Source organism: Ochlerotatus camptorhynchus, unplaced genomic scaffold (genome assembly GCF_037179485.1).
Source record: "Ochlerotatus camptorhynchus isolate MF236.1 unplaced genomic scaffold, CSIRO-AGI_Acam_v1.1 ptg000222l, whole genome shotgun sequence".
Lineage (NCBI taxonomy): Eukaryota > Metazoa > Arthropoda > Insecta > Diptera > Culicidae > Ochlerotatus > Ochlerotatus camptorhynchus.
Window position 1 is genome coordinate 5196154 of NW_027040712.1, and position 13396 is coordinate 5209549.

General features: G+C 40.0%; 2 protein-coding genes across 2 annotated transcripts in view; one reads left to right on the forward strand and one right to left on the reverse strand.

Annotated features, from left to right (window-relative positions):
* The window catches only part of Tmem214 (Transmembrane protein 214), an 85809-nt gene extending 74385 nt beyond the window's left edge, over positions 1–11424 (reverse strand). Inside the window, exon 1 of the mRNA XM_065225211.1 lies at positions 11001–11424. Within this exon, the coding sequence (XP_065081283.1) occupies positions 11001–11112 (112 nt within the window). The 5' untranslated portion in view covers positions 11113–11424. The remainder of the gene's footprint in view (positions 1–11000) is intronic.
* A 410-nt stretch (positions 11425–11834) lies between these two features.
* On the forward strand, positions 11835–12970 carry LOC135703889 (DNA-binding protein RFXANK). The gene is made up of 3 exons (XM_065225256.1): positions 11835–11939; positions 12001–12288; positions 12351–12970. The coding sequence occupies exons 1-3, from the start codon at positions 11908–11910 to the stop codon at positions 12673–12675; spliced, it is 645 nt and encodes a 214-aa protein (XP_065081328.1). The 5' UTR covers positions 11835–11907; the 3' UTR covers positions 12676–12970.
* The last annotated feature ends 426 nt before the right edge of the window (positions 12971–13396 follow it).

Below are 13396 nucleotides of genomic sequence, written 5' to 3' on the forward strand. Positions count from 1 at the left end.
CATGGTCTTTTTTTACACGGTTTTTTGAAACAACGCGGTTTTTTTTTACACGGTTTTTTGAAACAACGCGGTTTTTTTTTACACGGTTTTTTGAAACAACGCGGTTTTTTTTTACGCGGTTTTTTGAAACAACGCGGTTTTTTTTTACACGGTTTTTTTTTACGCGGTACGTATCCCCCGTGTAAAAAAAGACTTGAGTGTACTCTATCGGAACTATCAACTCTATACTTTCATCTATCGTATAAAAATGCCCACTTTAAGTCTGTTATTTGACGCTTAGCATCTTCAACTATGTAAATCTTAACTTCACACAGAAGTAATACAAACAAAATAGTTAAAGTACATTAAACCTGTTTATTTCACTTCATGAGAGTCACAATCAGCGGTTTTTCACTCACTCACTCACTCAGCGAACAGCAAATCGCTGATTGTGACTCATAGAAAACAAAATTTAGAGGTTTTATGTGTCAAACACATACTATGTAACCTCTTCTTGTTACTTACCAGTAAACATGGGATCATCTTATCTAATCTTTATCTTTCTTTATTAACCCTCCGTTACTCGCGCCAGCGTTTGTAACACGAGTACTTGCGCGTTGTACTTTGTACAACAGTGTGAGTTTTCCATTGCCATTTTGCAGCCGAGCTACCAATCTATATGAAACCAACGGGTATTCCTTAAAAAACTTGTTATCAACTAAACAAGCTAATACATGTGAAATTATCTCGAGATCATGACCAGGTGGATAGTAGTTCAGAATTTTCTCACTACGCGGCGCTAGTATACACGTGAAATTCTCATATAAAATATCTCGAGATCCTGACCAGATAAAAACAGTAACTGTTCAGAATCTCGACCTATAGCATACGCAAGAATTGTACACGATTACTAGCGCCACGTGGTGAGAACATTCTGGGCTAGTGTCCACCAGCCAAAAAGTCTTGACCCCCTGAACAAGTTTGCCGGAAACAGTAACTTTCTATCTGCTCAGGATCTCGAGCTATTTTATATGCGGGAATTACATGTGTATACTAGCACCGAGTAGTGATAAAATTCTGAACAACTGTCCACCAACGAAAAGATCTTGACTTCCTGAACAACTTTGCCAGAGACATTTACTCTTTATCTGGTCAGGATCTAGTGATGTATCACGTGCGAGAACTTAGCATGTATACGAGCACTACCTAGTGAGAAGATTCTGAACTACTGTTCACCAGCAAAAAGCTTTGATCTCCTAAACAACTTTGCCGAAGACAGTAATTTTCTAGCTCTTCGGTTTCTCGAGCTGTAGTATATATGAGGATTGCACGTGTATACTAGCGCAGCGCAGTGAGAAAATTCTGAACTACTGTTCACCAGCCAAAAAAACCTTGACCTCCTGAACAACTTTGCCGAAGACAGTATCTTTCTATTTGGTCAGGATCTCGAGATATTTTATATGCAAGAGTTTCACATGTATAGTAGCGCCGAAAAGTGAGAAAACTCTGAACTACTATTCACCTGCGAAAAAGCCTTGACCTCCTAAACAACTATGCCGAAGACAGTACCTTTCTATCTGGTTGGGAACTCGAGATATTTTATATGAGAATTCCACGTGTATACTAGCGTCACGTAGTGAGCAAATTCTGAACTATTGAGCACCTAGCAATAGGATTTGACCTCCTGAAAAACTTTGTGAAAGACAGTATCTTTCTATCTGGTCAGGATCTCGAGATATATCATATGCGAGAATTTCACATATATACTAGCGCTACGTAGTGAGAAAATTCTGAACTACTGTCCACCAGCGAAAAGGCTATGGTCTCCTGAACAACTTTGTCGGAGACAGTAACTTTCGATCTGGCCAGGATCTCGATATATTCCATGTTGTAATCAATTAAGTCAAATCCCACGTAGTATGGTCACAGTTTACGCGGTTTCCATTTACATTTTCCCTATTATCCGCATTTTTAGGTGTTTAGTGTAATCAAAGTTTAGCTTGTTTAGATCAAAACAAGTTTTTTGAAGAATACTCGTTGGTTTCAGATCGATTGGTAGCTCAGCAACAAAATGGCAATGGAAAACTCATGTGTGTTGTACAAAGTACAACAGCGCGAGTAACGGAGGGTTAAAGAGACTTTCAGCCGTCGGCTGGTTCATCTCTGCAAAAACATGTGATCATACCATCTTTTGGTTTTATTATTCCGAAAAACATTTTTTTCAGCTTAAATGAGTTCTTCAGTACGCGTCTAATGGATTATGTTGGCCGTAGTTGGTTCGGTGACTAGGAATCCACAGGGTTTGCTGATTTCATAGCTGGCAGGTGCATGTAAGCACACAATCTGAAGTATACTGTTACAGCCGATGTTGCCGGTTAAAATGTAACCTCTGCAGTATCAACCGTCTGCTCTCTAAAGTTTGCATTCCAATAAGTGCACACCGTTGATCGTAAGATGGTAGGTTGAAGGGAGTTTCTGAACACGTTCGATTCGTTGGACATGAACTTTATGAAATAGAGTTCAAACCTCTGTATGATATATTCAATACAGCGACTTCAAAGTATAAACGTCGTCGAAATGAGCTGTATTGCGGCGTATCATTCCAAGCACTGCATACGTTTTAGCAACTGTTAACGAGATGTGCTCATGAAACCGCTAGAATGATTCCTAAAACGTTGATAGAATTGACTCTTTCTAAGGGTGAGAGCAGCAGCATGTAGTCGTTCACAATACAATTGATAACTTTACATTTATCAACGCTCGTATGCATCCCATTTTCCTGATCGCTCAATGTTATCTTGCAGAGCACAGCACTCCAGAGATTATTTTATCGCTCAAAAGATTTTCAGGTCATCCGCATACAATCTATTTTCGGAGCACAGAATGTTGCAAAGGTCATTTACGAATAACACAAATATTAGGGGACCTAAATGACTTCCTTGTGGCACACCCGATGGAATTTCAAACTCAGCGGATTTAGCACCATGAACCTCAACGCAAGCTTCACGGGACGATAGATACGATTCCAGCCAATTTATGATCCAAGGCGATGCATTTTTTAGACTGGCGTGTTCGTGGGACACTTTTTTGAAGGCTTTCGAGAGATCAACATAAACAGCGTCCACTTTTTGCCGCTTTCCGATTGTGTTAATGAGCTTATCGGTACACGACATAAGATTCGAAGTAGTCGAGCGTTTTTTCACGAATCCGTGCTGAAACTACGAGATCACAGGGTGCACAATCGGATACAATGAGTAGTGAATCAAACTCTTAAGAACTTTGGCCTAACAGTTCAGAATGGATATCGAATGGTAGTTTTCTACACTGTGCATGTTGCCTGTTTTAAAAATAGGAGTTATCGACGCAAGCTTCCACGCTTCGGAAAAGATACCATCACGCAGCGGTAAGTTGAAAATCTTTGAAACGGGTTAGGCGAGCACCGCTGTACAATTTTTGATAAAGATAGGCGGGATACGATCAGGACCGGAAGATTGTAAAACACCAAACTATCAATGTATTGACGTGACGACTACGTTTTGGAAAAAAGATTCAATTAGCAGATGAAAGCGGCGAGGAGGAGGTTACGTGACTGATAAGTGACGTTGTCAGGGATCCTAGCAGAGTTCTTCCGGCTCTTTATAAAACTCCAGAATGATGACGGGTTGTGCTTGAAGGTGTTTTGGAGTCTATCGATATACTAACGGAAGCGGTCGAGCTGCATGTTTTTGTAATCCTCTTCTGTGCGTGAATTTTTTGTTGCGAAAATAGCGTTTTCTGGCTTTTCGCAGTTGATAACGAAGATTTCGGAGCTGCGGTTGTTGTTGTTGTTGTTTATTACCGACAATTTACATCTGCTTATGCATTCGTGTCTTTAAAAAAAATGTTAGGGTACAGTGTGTTTTGTGTGGTGTTAGTGTTAGTTGTTAGTTTTACACTTAGCTTCTTTACTGCTCCGGTCCAGATTTCATCGCTTCAGATACTGCTTGCGATTTTCCTTGCTTCGTTCCACTACATATTCATCACTGCTTCTTGGATTTTCATCCGCTTCAATCTTCTTTTGATACCCGGTTTCCTCTTCTTTTTCGCCATCTTCTTCATCCGCGTTTGTGCCTGTATTCACCTTTCTCTCTTCTTTTACCCCTTTTCGTTTTGCTTCGCGTTCTACTTCATCTTCTGCATAACCATCTTCTTCTGCTTTCTTCACATCATCTTCTGTAGCGGTAGGTAGCGGCAACTCTTCTCCTTCGTCTTCCTGATTTTCCTTCGTTCTTCACTTGATCTTTTGCCTCGCTTTCTTCATCTTTTTCTCCATTCATGTCTTTTTCTGCTCCCACTATGTGTTTCTTCTCCATCATCCTCTGTTTTCTTCTGTTGTCCTTAACGTCCTCTGAATCCGCTTCTCTCTTTTCCTCGTTTTCACAATGTTTGATAGATATTAGCTTCATGCAGGAACTTCAGTAACCGCTTTTCATTGTCATCATCGTTGCATAGTGCCGTATAAAGACTAGTTGGATCGATCTCATGTTTCGTCCTGACTGCTTCAAATTTCCTGCAGTGTAAAATTACGTGCCGGACATCCATAACCGTTCCACAGCATTCGCATGTCGATGGCGATGATTTCTTTAATAGAAAATCGTGTGTCAGCCTGGTATGGCCGATGCGCAAATGAGTGAGTACTCGCTGGTCGACAGAACTTTTCTGATCGATCCACTTTTTCGTGTCATGTTTTATCTCCTTCAGCTTGACTTTTGTAAGTTGCGCCCATCGTGCCTCCCACTGTTGACGGACGGCTTGGTGGTTCATTGCCTTAATGGCATCTTTTCCTGGAATACCGATATTGATTGGCGGATTATTTCGTTCTTCTCCGGCGATTCGGTCCGCTTCTTCGTAGCCACGGATGCCGGCGTGACCAGGAACCCAACACAAGTGAATCGGACGGTTTCGAAGCAGACATTCAATTTCTTGGATCCAGGGATGCTGCGATTTGCCACTCTCTATTGCTGAAAGACAGCTAGTCGAATCGGACAGAATGATCGCGTCAATTATTGTACTCGCATCGTTGACAGCCGATTTGATCGCATAGGCCTCCGCCGAAAAAACGCTACATTGTGACGGAAGGCCTATTGCTCTCTGCACGCTGCCGCAGAATACTCCTGCTCCTACTTCGTCTTCACACCTATAACCGTCGGTATATATAGCTGTAGCACGGTGAAACCGGTTCGCCAGCAACTCCTGAATGATGGGACGCACTGTATCTCGGGGATCTCCCGCTTTCACCTGTCTTTTCACGTCTCAAACAATGCGTGGCTTGGGAGCATGCCACACTCGATTGGCGAAACGTGTCCGTACAGCGATGATCGGAAAATTTATATCAACCGCCGCCAGACGATCGGATACACGTTGGAAGACTGGAAGGTCGACATTTCTGTGATCCTTTCCAGCAAGCGAATGGCAGTTCGAGCTGTAGCTTGAAAAACCAGGAGATCGAACGGTAATGTGCCCGCTTCAGCCATGATCGTTGGAATCGGGCTGGTGACGTACGCTCTTGCTGACAAGTCCGATGCCGTATTATCAGCAGCAACAGTAAGTATCCCTTGAACATCAGGACGAGTTGGTCCCAAATCGGTACCATGGTGGTGCCCGGAAGTGAAAACGACGATTAAGCAGCGCCGAAAACTTCTGAGAGCAGCAGAGAAGCGGGATTAGACACGGTGGATGTTTTGGAGAAGTTCCAGAAAGCGAAGGCAGTGGCTAAGAAGGCAGTGAGAAAGCTAAGGAACGTTCATGGGAGGACTTTGTCGTAAACATATCTCCGAGCAGCACCTTGAGAGGTAAGAGGCAGCACAACAAGGCGGTTATCAAACGACCCGACAGTTACACAGATAAGGCATAAGAAGTAGCAGAAGAACTGGCGAAACACTACTGCGAGAGATCGGCGACCTCAAGCTATCCCCCATTGTTCCAAGCAGCGAAGGAAAGAGCGGAACGGGATCGCATGGACTCTCATCCAAACACCAACGACATCTATGATTCGGACTTCACCCTGGAAGAGCTTCTGTGGGCACTGGACAAAGGACGTAGTGTCTCTACAGATCCTGATTCGGTAGGGTATCCGATGCTCCGACGTCTACCTGTATGCGTCAAGATAGCGTTACTGGAGGTTCTAAATAGAGTCTGGCGTAGTGGCGTGTACCCTATCAGCTGGCGAACCGGAATAATAGTGCCGATTCCGAAGCCGCATTCATCTGAGTCTGGTCCTGCAGCTTTCCGACCTATCACTCTGATCAACTGTATCGCGAAGGTGTTCGAGCGCATGGTGAATCGTAGATTGACGACGGAGTTGGAGTCAAAAGGACGATTAGACAAAAGGCAGCACGCTTTTAGAGCTGGACGCGGGGTTGAAACGTACTTGGCGGAGTTGGATAGGTCGCTTCCCAATCGTGATGAACACTGCTTGATAGCATCACTCGACATATCGAAGGCATATGATACCACTTGGAAATACGGCATTTTACGCACTATGCGGAAGTGGCAGATAGGTGGGTGGATGTTCAATGTGTTGAACAGTTTCCTCGCCGACAGAACATTCCGAGTGAACGTGGAAGAACATTTATCGAGTGAAATGCCATTGGAAAACGGAGTTCCCCAAGAGTCAGTGCTGTCGGTCACGTTGTTCCTCGTAGCGATGCAGCCAATCTTCAGCGCGGTGCCACATACTGTCACCGTTCTCTTATATGCGGACGATATTTTGCTGGTGTTACGGAGAAATAAGGAACGACCGCTCTATCGCGATCTACAAGCCGCGGTGAAAGCTTTCGATAAGTGGGCGAAGAGCGTTGGGTTCAAAATATCAGCTACGAAATCGAACATCTTCTACGGCAGTCCCAACGCCCGTAGGGAACCTAGCAGCAACCCGCATAAACGCGAACCATCACATGACCTTACTGATAATGGTTATAAATTGTTTATAATCCCTGCTAAACTTCAACTGAAATGGTTATGGAACTTTACATGAACGTTTGTGTGATAAAGTTTTAACCTTATGTGTTATGGTTTTGTGGAAGCGGACCTTACAAATAATGGGTTGTTAAGAACGGCCATTACCATTTTAAATTCTTGTTTTCTCCATACATTTTCGGAAAGAGAACTATATTAGAACGTTTTTACTTATGGTTTGAGAACATTAATGGTTATGGTTATGGTAGTCAGTAAGGTCAATTAATGATTTTGTATTATCACTCAACTTTACGTGAAATATATCGTGAATTGGTTATCAGTAATTTACAGGCAACCAATTCGCGATATATTCCACATAAACTTGATCGATGTTACAAAACCATTCATGGACCTTACTGGTTACCATAACCATCACCATTAATGTTTTCAAACCATAAGTTAAAAGGTTTTAGTTTAGTTTTCTTTCCGAAAATGTATGGAGAAAACAAGAATTTTGAATGGTAATGGTTCTTAACAACCCATTATTTGTAAGGTCCACTTCCAAAAAACTATAATACTTAAGGTTAAAACTTTATCATTAAACGTTCATCTAAAGTTCCATAACCATTTCAGTTGAAGTTTAGCAGGGATTATAAACAATTTTAACCATTTTACGTAAGGTCAATTTATGGTTCGCGCTTATGCGGGAATATCAGCATCGATCATGTAGTTGTACCGAAGACGAATCGTTTGAAAGTCATCGGTGTCACCCTCGACCGGTCACTGACTTTCAAACAGCATTGTAAGACTGTGAAAACTACATGCGACTCAAGGCTGCGAATTCTTAAAATGATTGGGGCTAAACTTCCACGAGGGCAACGCGAATCCTTTCTGTGCATAGGATCGGCAATTGTTCGGAGCTGCAGTGTCCATCATTGCTGATTCAACTGTCTAACGGGTCGTTGGACTTTCAGCGGAACTGTTTCTCTGATAATATCGTGTAAATGTCGTAGAGTATAGATACGGAGTTGTCGACGGAAGCTTGATCCAGTAAACGGTTCCAGTCCAGTGAAGCTATTCGTCTGTTTACGATACGGTAGTAATGCTAGTCCCTGCCCCGTAGATGCGTTAAGTGGTAAAAATACATTAGACTCCTCGTCCAAGCTCCACACTAAATTAAGCAGATTATAGTCACCGAGGACCACAATAACGTCATTTGGGCTAGCGAATTTTTGAATTTGATTAACAGATTCTACATGACTAGCGAAATTATCCACCTGACTGGGCGGATATAGATGCCGCAGATTTACACCGAAGAATTGGAAAGAGTGATGCGAATAGCCGTTTCCAAAAGTTTCAAAAGTATATGGAGCATTAAAAGTTCCTTTTAAGATTTCTTGCTGTAAATTTCGAAAATTTTAAGAGTACTAACATATATTATTCTTATGATTTCTAAGGGTTGCAGGAGGTCCAGTAGTTCGTAGAGTTTTGAGAATTTCTTGTAGTCGTTAACATTTGTAAAATTTTCAAAATACAGAAATTTTTGGAAGCATCGGAAGTCACCATAGTTCTGAGAGTTTTTTTTTTCGTATTCCTTATTTTCCGGAAGTTCTAAAGTTCTTTTTCAGATTCGGAAATCTTTTAGTATCGGAATTTATTGGAAGAATTCAAACGTTTGTTAAAGTTGTAGAGGTTCAGGGGCGTTCCGTAACCTCACTTTTTACCTGTACATCAACTTTCAAAACCAAATTTAATGCCATATTCATACTCGAATCGGTTGAATAATACACTTAAGGCCCACGCACATTAGATCCGGATCGGACGCGTTGCGGCAAACTGACAGCTAAATCTATTGTCTAACTGTCAAATTTACGTCAACGCAACGCAAACGGATCTAATGTGGGTGGTCCCTTTATACTTCTGCTTCTAGTTTACTCGATGTCTATCTATTGCAAGCAATATTTTGATAATTGTTTATGTTTTGGTAGTTGGTGCACAGGTAGATTGAGGTTAAGGAAACGTCACTGGAGAGGTTCCAGGGGTTCTTACAATTTGCTTGTACATTTTTCATATTCGTAGAATAGATGCTGTTCATCCATACCAGAATTACTTGGAGTTCTAATTATTACTGGAGGTTGCCAAGTTCTTGAAAGAAGAATAATATTTATGTGGGAAGATTTGAAAGCTTTCACAGCACTAGACTAGTAGTTCTTTGGGATTTTAAAAGTTGCAGCGATTGAGAAGCTCCTGAGGCTCTGAAGTTACTGGGGTAGTATGGAATGACTTCAACGATTTAATTTCTTAAGAGTCTAGAAACGTTGTTAGAGTTCCAAAAATTCTTGAATTTCTTTCAGTACTTAATATTCCGGGAGTTCTTAAGTTTTTTTTAATGCGAAGACCGCAGAGTAATATAATTTAATGGGATTACCAAGAGTTTTTAGAGATGCTGGATGTTTTAGAAGTTCTCAGAGAACAAGAATTGATTGGAGTTCTAAAAGTAGATTTCAAAAGTTCTTAAAGTAGTTCTTGCAGTCCTTAATTATCCAGGTACTATTTTACTAGGAGCACCTAAAATTAATGCAATGACAATAAGAATACTAGGGAAAATCTTAAATCAAATCTAATATGGGGTGTTTATGTAGCGAAAACAGTAGAATTCTATGGGATAAAACTTAAGCGAGGTCAAAAGGAATATTTCAACATTTTTTTTTAAATTTATAGGGTATACGTCCCTAACCTCGGTCTAATATGCAGCCATCGATTACGTTTTTAATCATAACTCATCAATGAATTTACCTGCAAACGATATTCTACTGCTAAATGGTATGCTTAGATATGCTTATCATGTCGTTTGCTATCAGAAACCACGAAAAGTTGAAAAACTTACTTTTTTTAAGACAATAACTCACGAGGGAAATGTATGTAATATGGGTCTATTGTCCCCAAATTGGGTCTATTTATGGATGCAACTTCGTCCTATCCTGTTTGATCCTCAAAAAAACGCTCTTGGTAACGTTTTCTGATGTATTTTTTTTTTATCACTATCACTGTTAACTTAATGCTCTTCATTCCTCAAAACATTTCTTAGAGAAAATTTTACGAAAACTACATTAAATCACTCAATTTAAAAATTAAAAATTAAAAATTTCGCTTATCGTCTTTTGACCGCAGAATATCTAAATCAGAACATTGTGATGTTCATTATACAGGTTTGGCAGAAAAAATCTCCCTTCCTGTTCGTTCCTTATCATCCAAATGCAAAACAACATTGTTGACGTTACTCTTATTGCTATATGCTGTCAAATGAATTTCATGGGCCATAGTTAGGAACATAGAAAAGAAATGTGTCCCTAAAGTTGGGTCCATGTTTTACTTGTGAAAACGTTGTTAAACAATTAAAATAAACATAAAATATTCAAACAGCAACTGTAAGTTTTACGTCTAGTGTGTATTATCAGGTAATTCCAATCAATAAATGCCATAATCAGGCCATTTGATGATCGTCAGTCAACCTTCCCATCTTAACCTTATAAGTCATGGCGGCTAAAAACTCCGAACATTGTGATATTCTCAACCAGTTTTATTACTTACGAGAGCTGAAAATGTATTGAAATGTTGTGATATAAATTGATTTGTGTGTGGTACACATTTATCAACCATCAGTGATCAATATTTTCCTTATTTTTTGTGTAATATTCCTTAATTAATTATTTATTTGCGTGATAGGCCGAATGAAAGGACTAGACCCACATTACATACCGTAACCCTACTAATTATCTATAACGATGAATGATGATGAATCAGACAAAAGTTGAAAGTCACTCTAATAATAAAAAAATCCATAGTAAATTTATTAAAGAATTTGTAAACAGTTTTTAATAAAATTCTTATTAAGATATAAATAAGTTACACGTTACAATGTGATTTATCTATCGTAAGATTAATAAATTACAAAATTGACAAAAGAGACGCGAGAAATAACAGATCATATTTTGTACCAAAACAACAAGCAGTTGATCGACCCCTCACGGCACAACTTCATCTCCACGCACGTTTTCTCGCCACGAATAAGAAACCCTACATACCAGCATCTTCTATTTGGGGAATTCCGGCTTTCGCTGCGGTAGCTTTATTCTTGTCCCCGGCAGCCTTGCGTGGTTTCTTCTGTTTGCCAACAACGGCCCAATCGTCAGACATTCTGGTTTCTAGCAGCTTTTGCTAACTAAACACCACGTAAATATTAATTAAATTTAATCGCACTGATAGCAACAACAAAGAACACTCGTTATCAAGCACCGCACCGCGGAAACTTTCACTCACAAAATTAACACAAAAATACGACGAATGTAAATCACCGAAACGAAATCAAGCACACGGATTAAACAGAGAATCTATTAAATAACATTCAGAACAGGGATTTGTACACAATCTACCGATAAATCGGATGTAAATCTACGAATCTTCACCGGAGGAATCCTACCAGATGTAAAAGGGATGCAATATAGCAAAAACGCTGGCTGACAACTGGACAGTGTTTTCTTCTTCCGAACGGCGGTTGCCGTTTTGTTTTGTACACTTTTTGACAGTTCTCTTTTGTTCATCTGCTTTGTGCCAGCCCCAGTGGGTGATTGTACACTGAAACAAAATTTACTGTGCAGTATATTCTACAGCCAGGAGGCATTTTATTTCATTACTGACGTTAAAATCAATATTTTAACTGCAAAACTCCTCTCCGTAGACCTTGATATGACTAAAACGCTTTGTGTTCTATAAATGATAATAAAAGTAATTAACTTTAACTATGTTTTTTGGTTTTTCACAAGAGTATTCATATGACAGCATATGTTCCGAATCTTTTGAAATGTGCTGTTGTCAAATCATTGATAAGGAATCTCTTTATTTACTACTTTCGTATGCATACGTTCGTAGAGTTTTATCCAGAGGTTTCTTATAAATCGAATTTTTAATGCAACTGTTCTATTATCATTTAAAATGAGTTCATCTCCATATTCCGACGACGATAGGTAAGCAAACTGAAATGTAACTTCCCCATTTTCCAAGTTACCATTTTTTACTCACTGCCAGGAAAATCGACTTTAACCCACTACTGCTGGCGAGCGGCAATCGAAAAAGTGCTTTCCTTCCGTACAAACCCACGAATACGGTTCTCACGAACTTGCAGCGTGGAAACACCGAGGCAAGCATCCCCAGCGAAATATGTTTGAACTTTCATGAGAAAACCGGCCAGGGTGAAATCACCGAAGAGCAGGTACGATCGGAGAGGTCGGTCGATTTGCCGGATTCCAATTGTTTTACGCCACTGCATTGGGCTTGCTACTACGGTCAGCTAACTTCAGCTCAAATTTTAATCAAGTAAGTCGGTTTTATTGTGATTAAATGACGATTAGTCATTAGTTAATTAATTAAATTTCAAGCTGTGGAGCTGACGTGAATCGTCAGGCTATCGATATGATTACGCCACTTATTCTGGCCGCAGCCGGCGGCCACCATGAAATCGCTCGGTTATTGCTCCAAAAGGGTGCCAAAGTGAACCACATGGATGTGATTGGCAATTCGTCCCTGATGTATGCGGCAGCCGGAAACCATCCGCATACGTGCAATGAGCTGCTGAGTAAAGGTGCCAATTTTACCGATACCAATGAGGATGGCGAAACGGCCTACAGCTTGGCCGTGAAGCAGCAAGCTAATCTTTCGCAAGCCGTATTGGAAAATTACATTTCGACACTGTTGATGTCGTGAGAGGACTTGCATGTTATGTTTTAAGTTTTGAAGTTTTAAATTTTGAGCAAAATCAATATAAATTTTTGTCTGTGTTATATTTGTACCTGGATTTATGTAATATATTATCAATTACCACAATAGCATAGCACTAAACAATTTATTGATTCGCTGTTACGTTATAAATTTGCTGTATTTTTGTCACTATGTACTAGTTCTTACTTTGGTTATTAGAGGGAATGGCTCTAATGTTGGCCTATGGATCTAAGTTTTGGCCCATCGCTAAAAATCTGCTATTTATCAATTTTATCTAGATGAACGCGGCATTGGGACGGTACTAATGGATATATTTGGTCATTATTGAAAATTTAGTCGATTGCTGAATTTTTGTATGGGCCCAAATTAGGGGCATTTAGGCCGACATTACATCCATTTCCCCTACCTACATAAATATATACGGTGAGATCTAACTCACCAGTTCTATTGTGAAACCCATATGAAGGCCATATGGGGCAAGACGAGCATCGTCTCTAAACCACATCTTTTGACAATTAAATTGATAATAATGTGTATAGATCACTTCTTTAGTATTGTTTTCATGCTGCGTACTGTGAAATATCTGGAACAAAATACATAGTAGGTAATTTGTGGTAGTGTTGGCAAAACTAGCAAAACATAATTTTGATTTTTTTTTTTCAAACATTCGAAAATAAATACCTAAATATTCTAGAATTATTCTATT

Excerpts from the sequence above, each read along its gene's own strand:
- LOC135703889 (XM_065225256.1), top strand. The coding sequence starts at position 11,908 with ATGAGTTCATCTCCATATTCCGACGACGATAG. Across the intron at positions 11,940-12,000 it reads CCATATTCCGACGACGATAG|GAAAATCGACTTTAACCCAC; the intron begins GTAAGCAAACTG and ends ACTCACTGCCAG. Across the intron at positions 12,289-12,350 it reads TCAGCTCAAATTTTAATCAA|CTGTGGAGCTGACGTGAATC; the intron begins GTAAGTCGGTTT and ends TTAAATTTCAAG.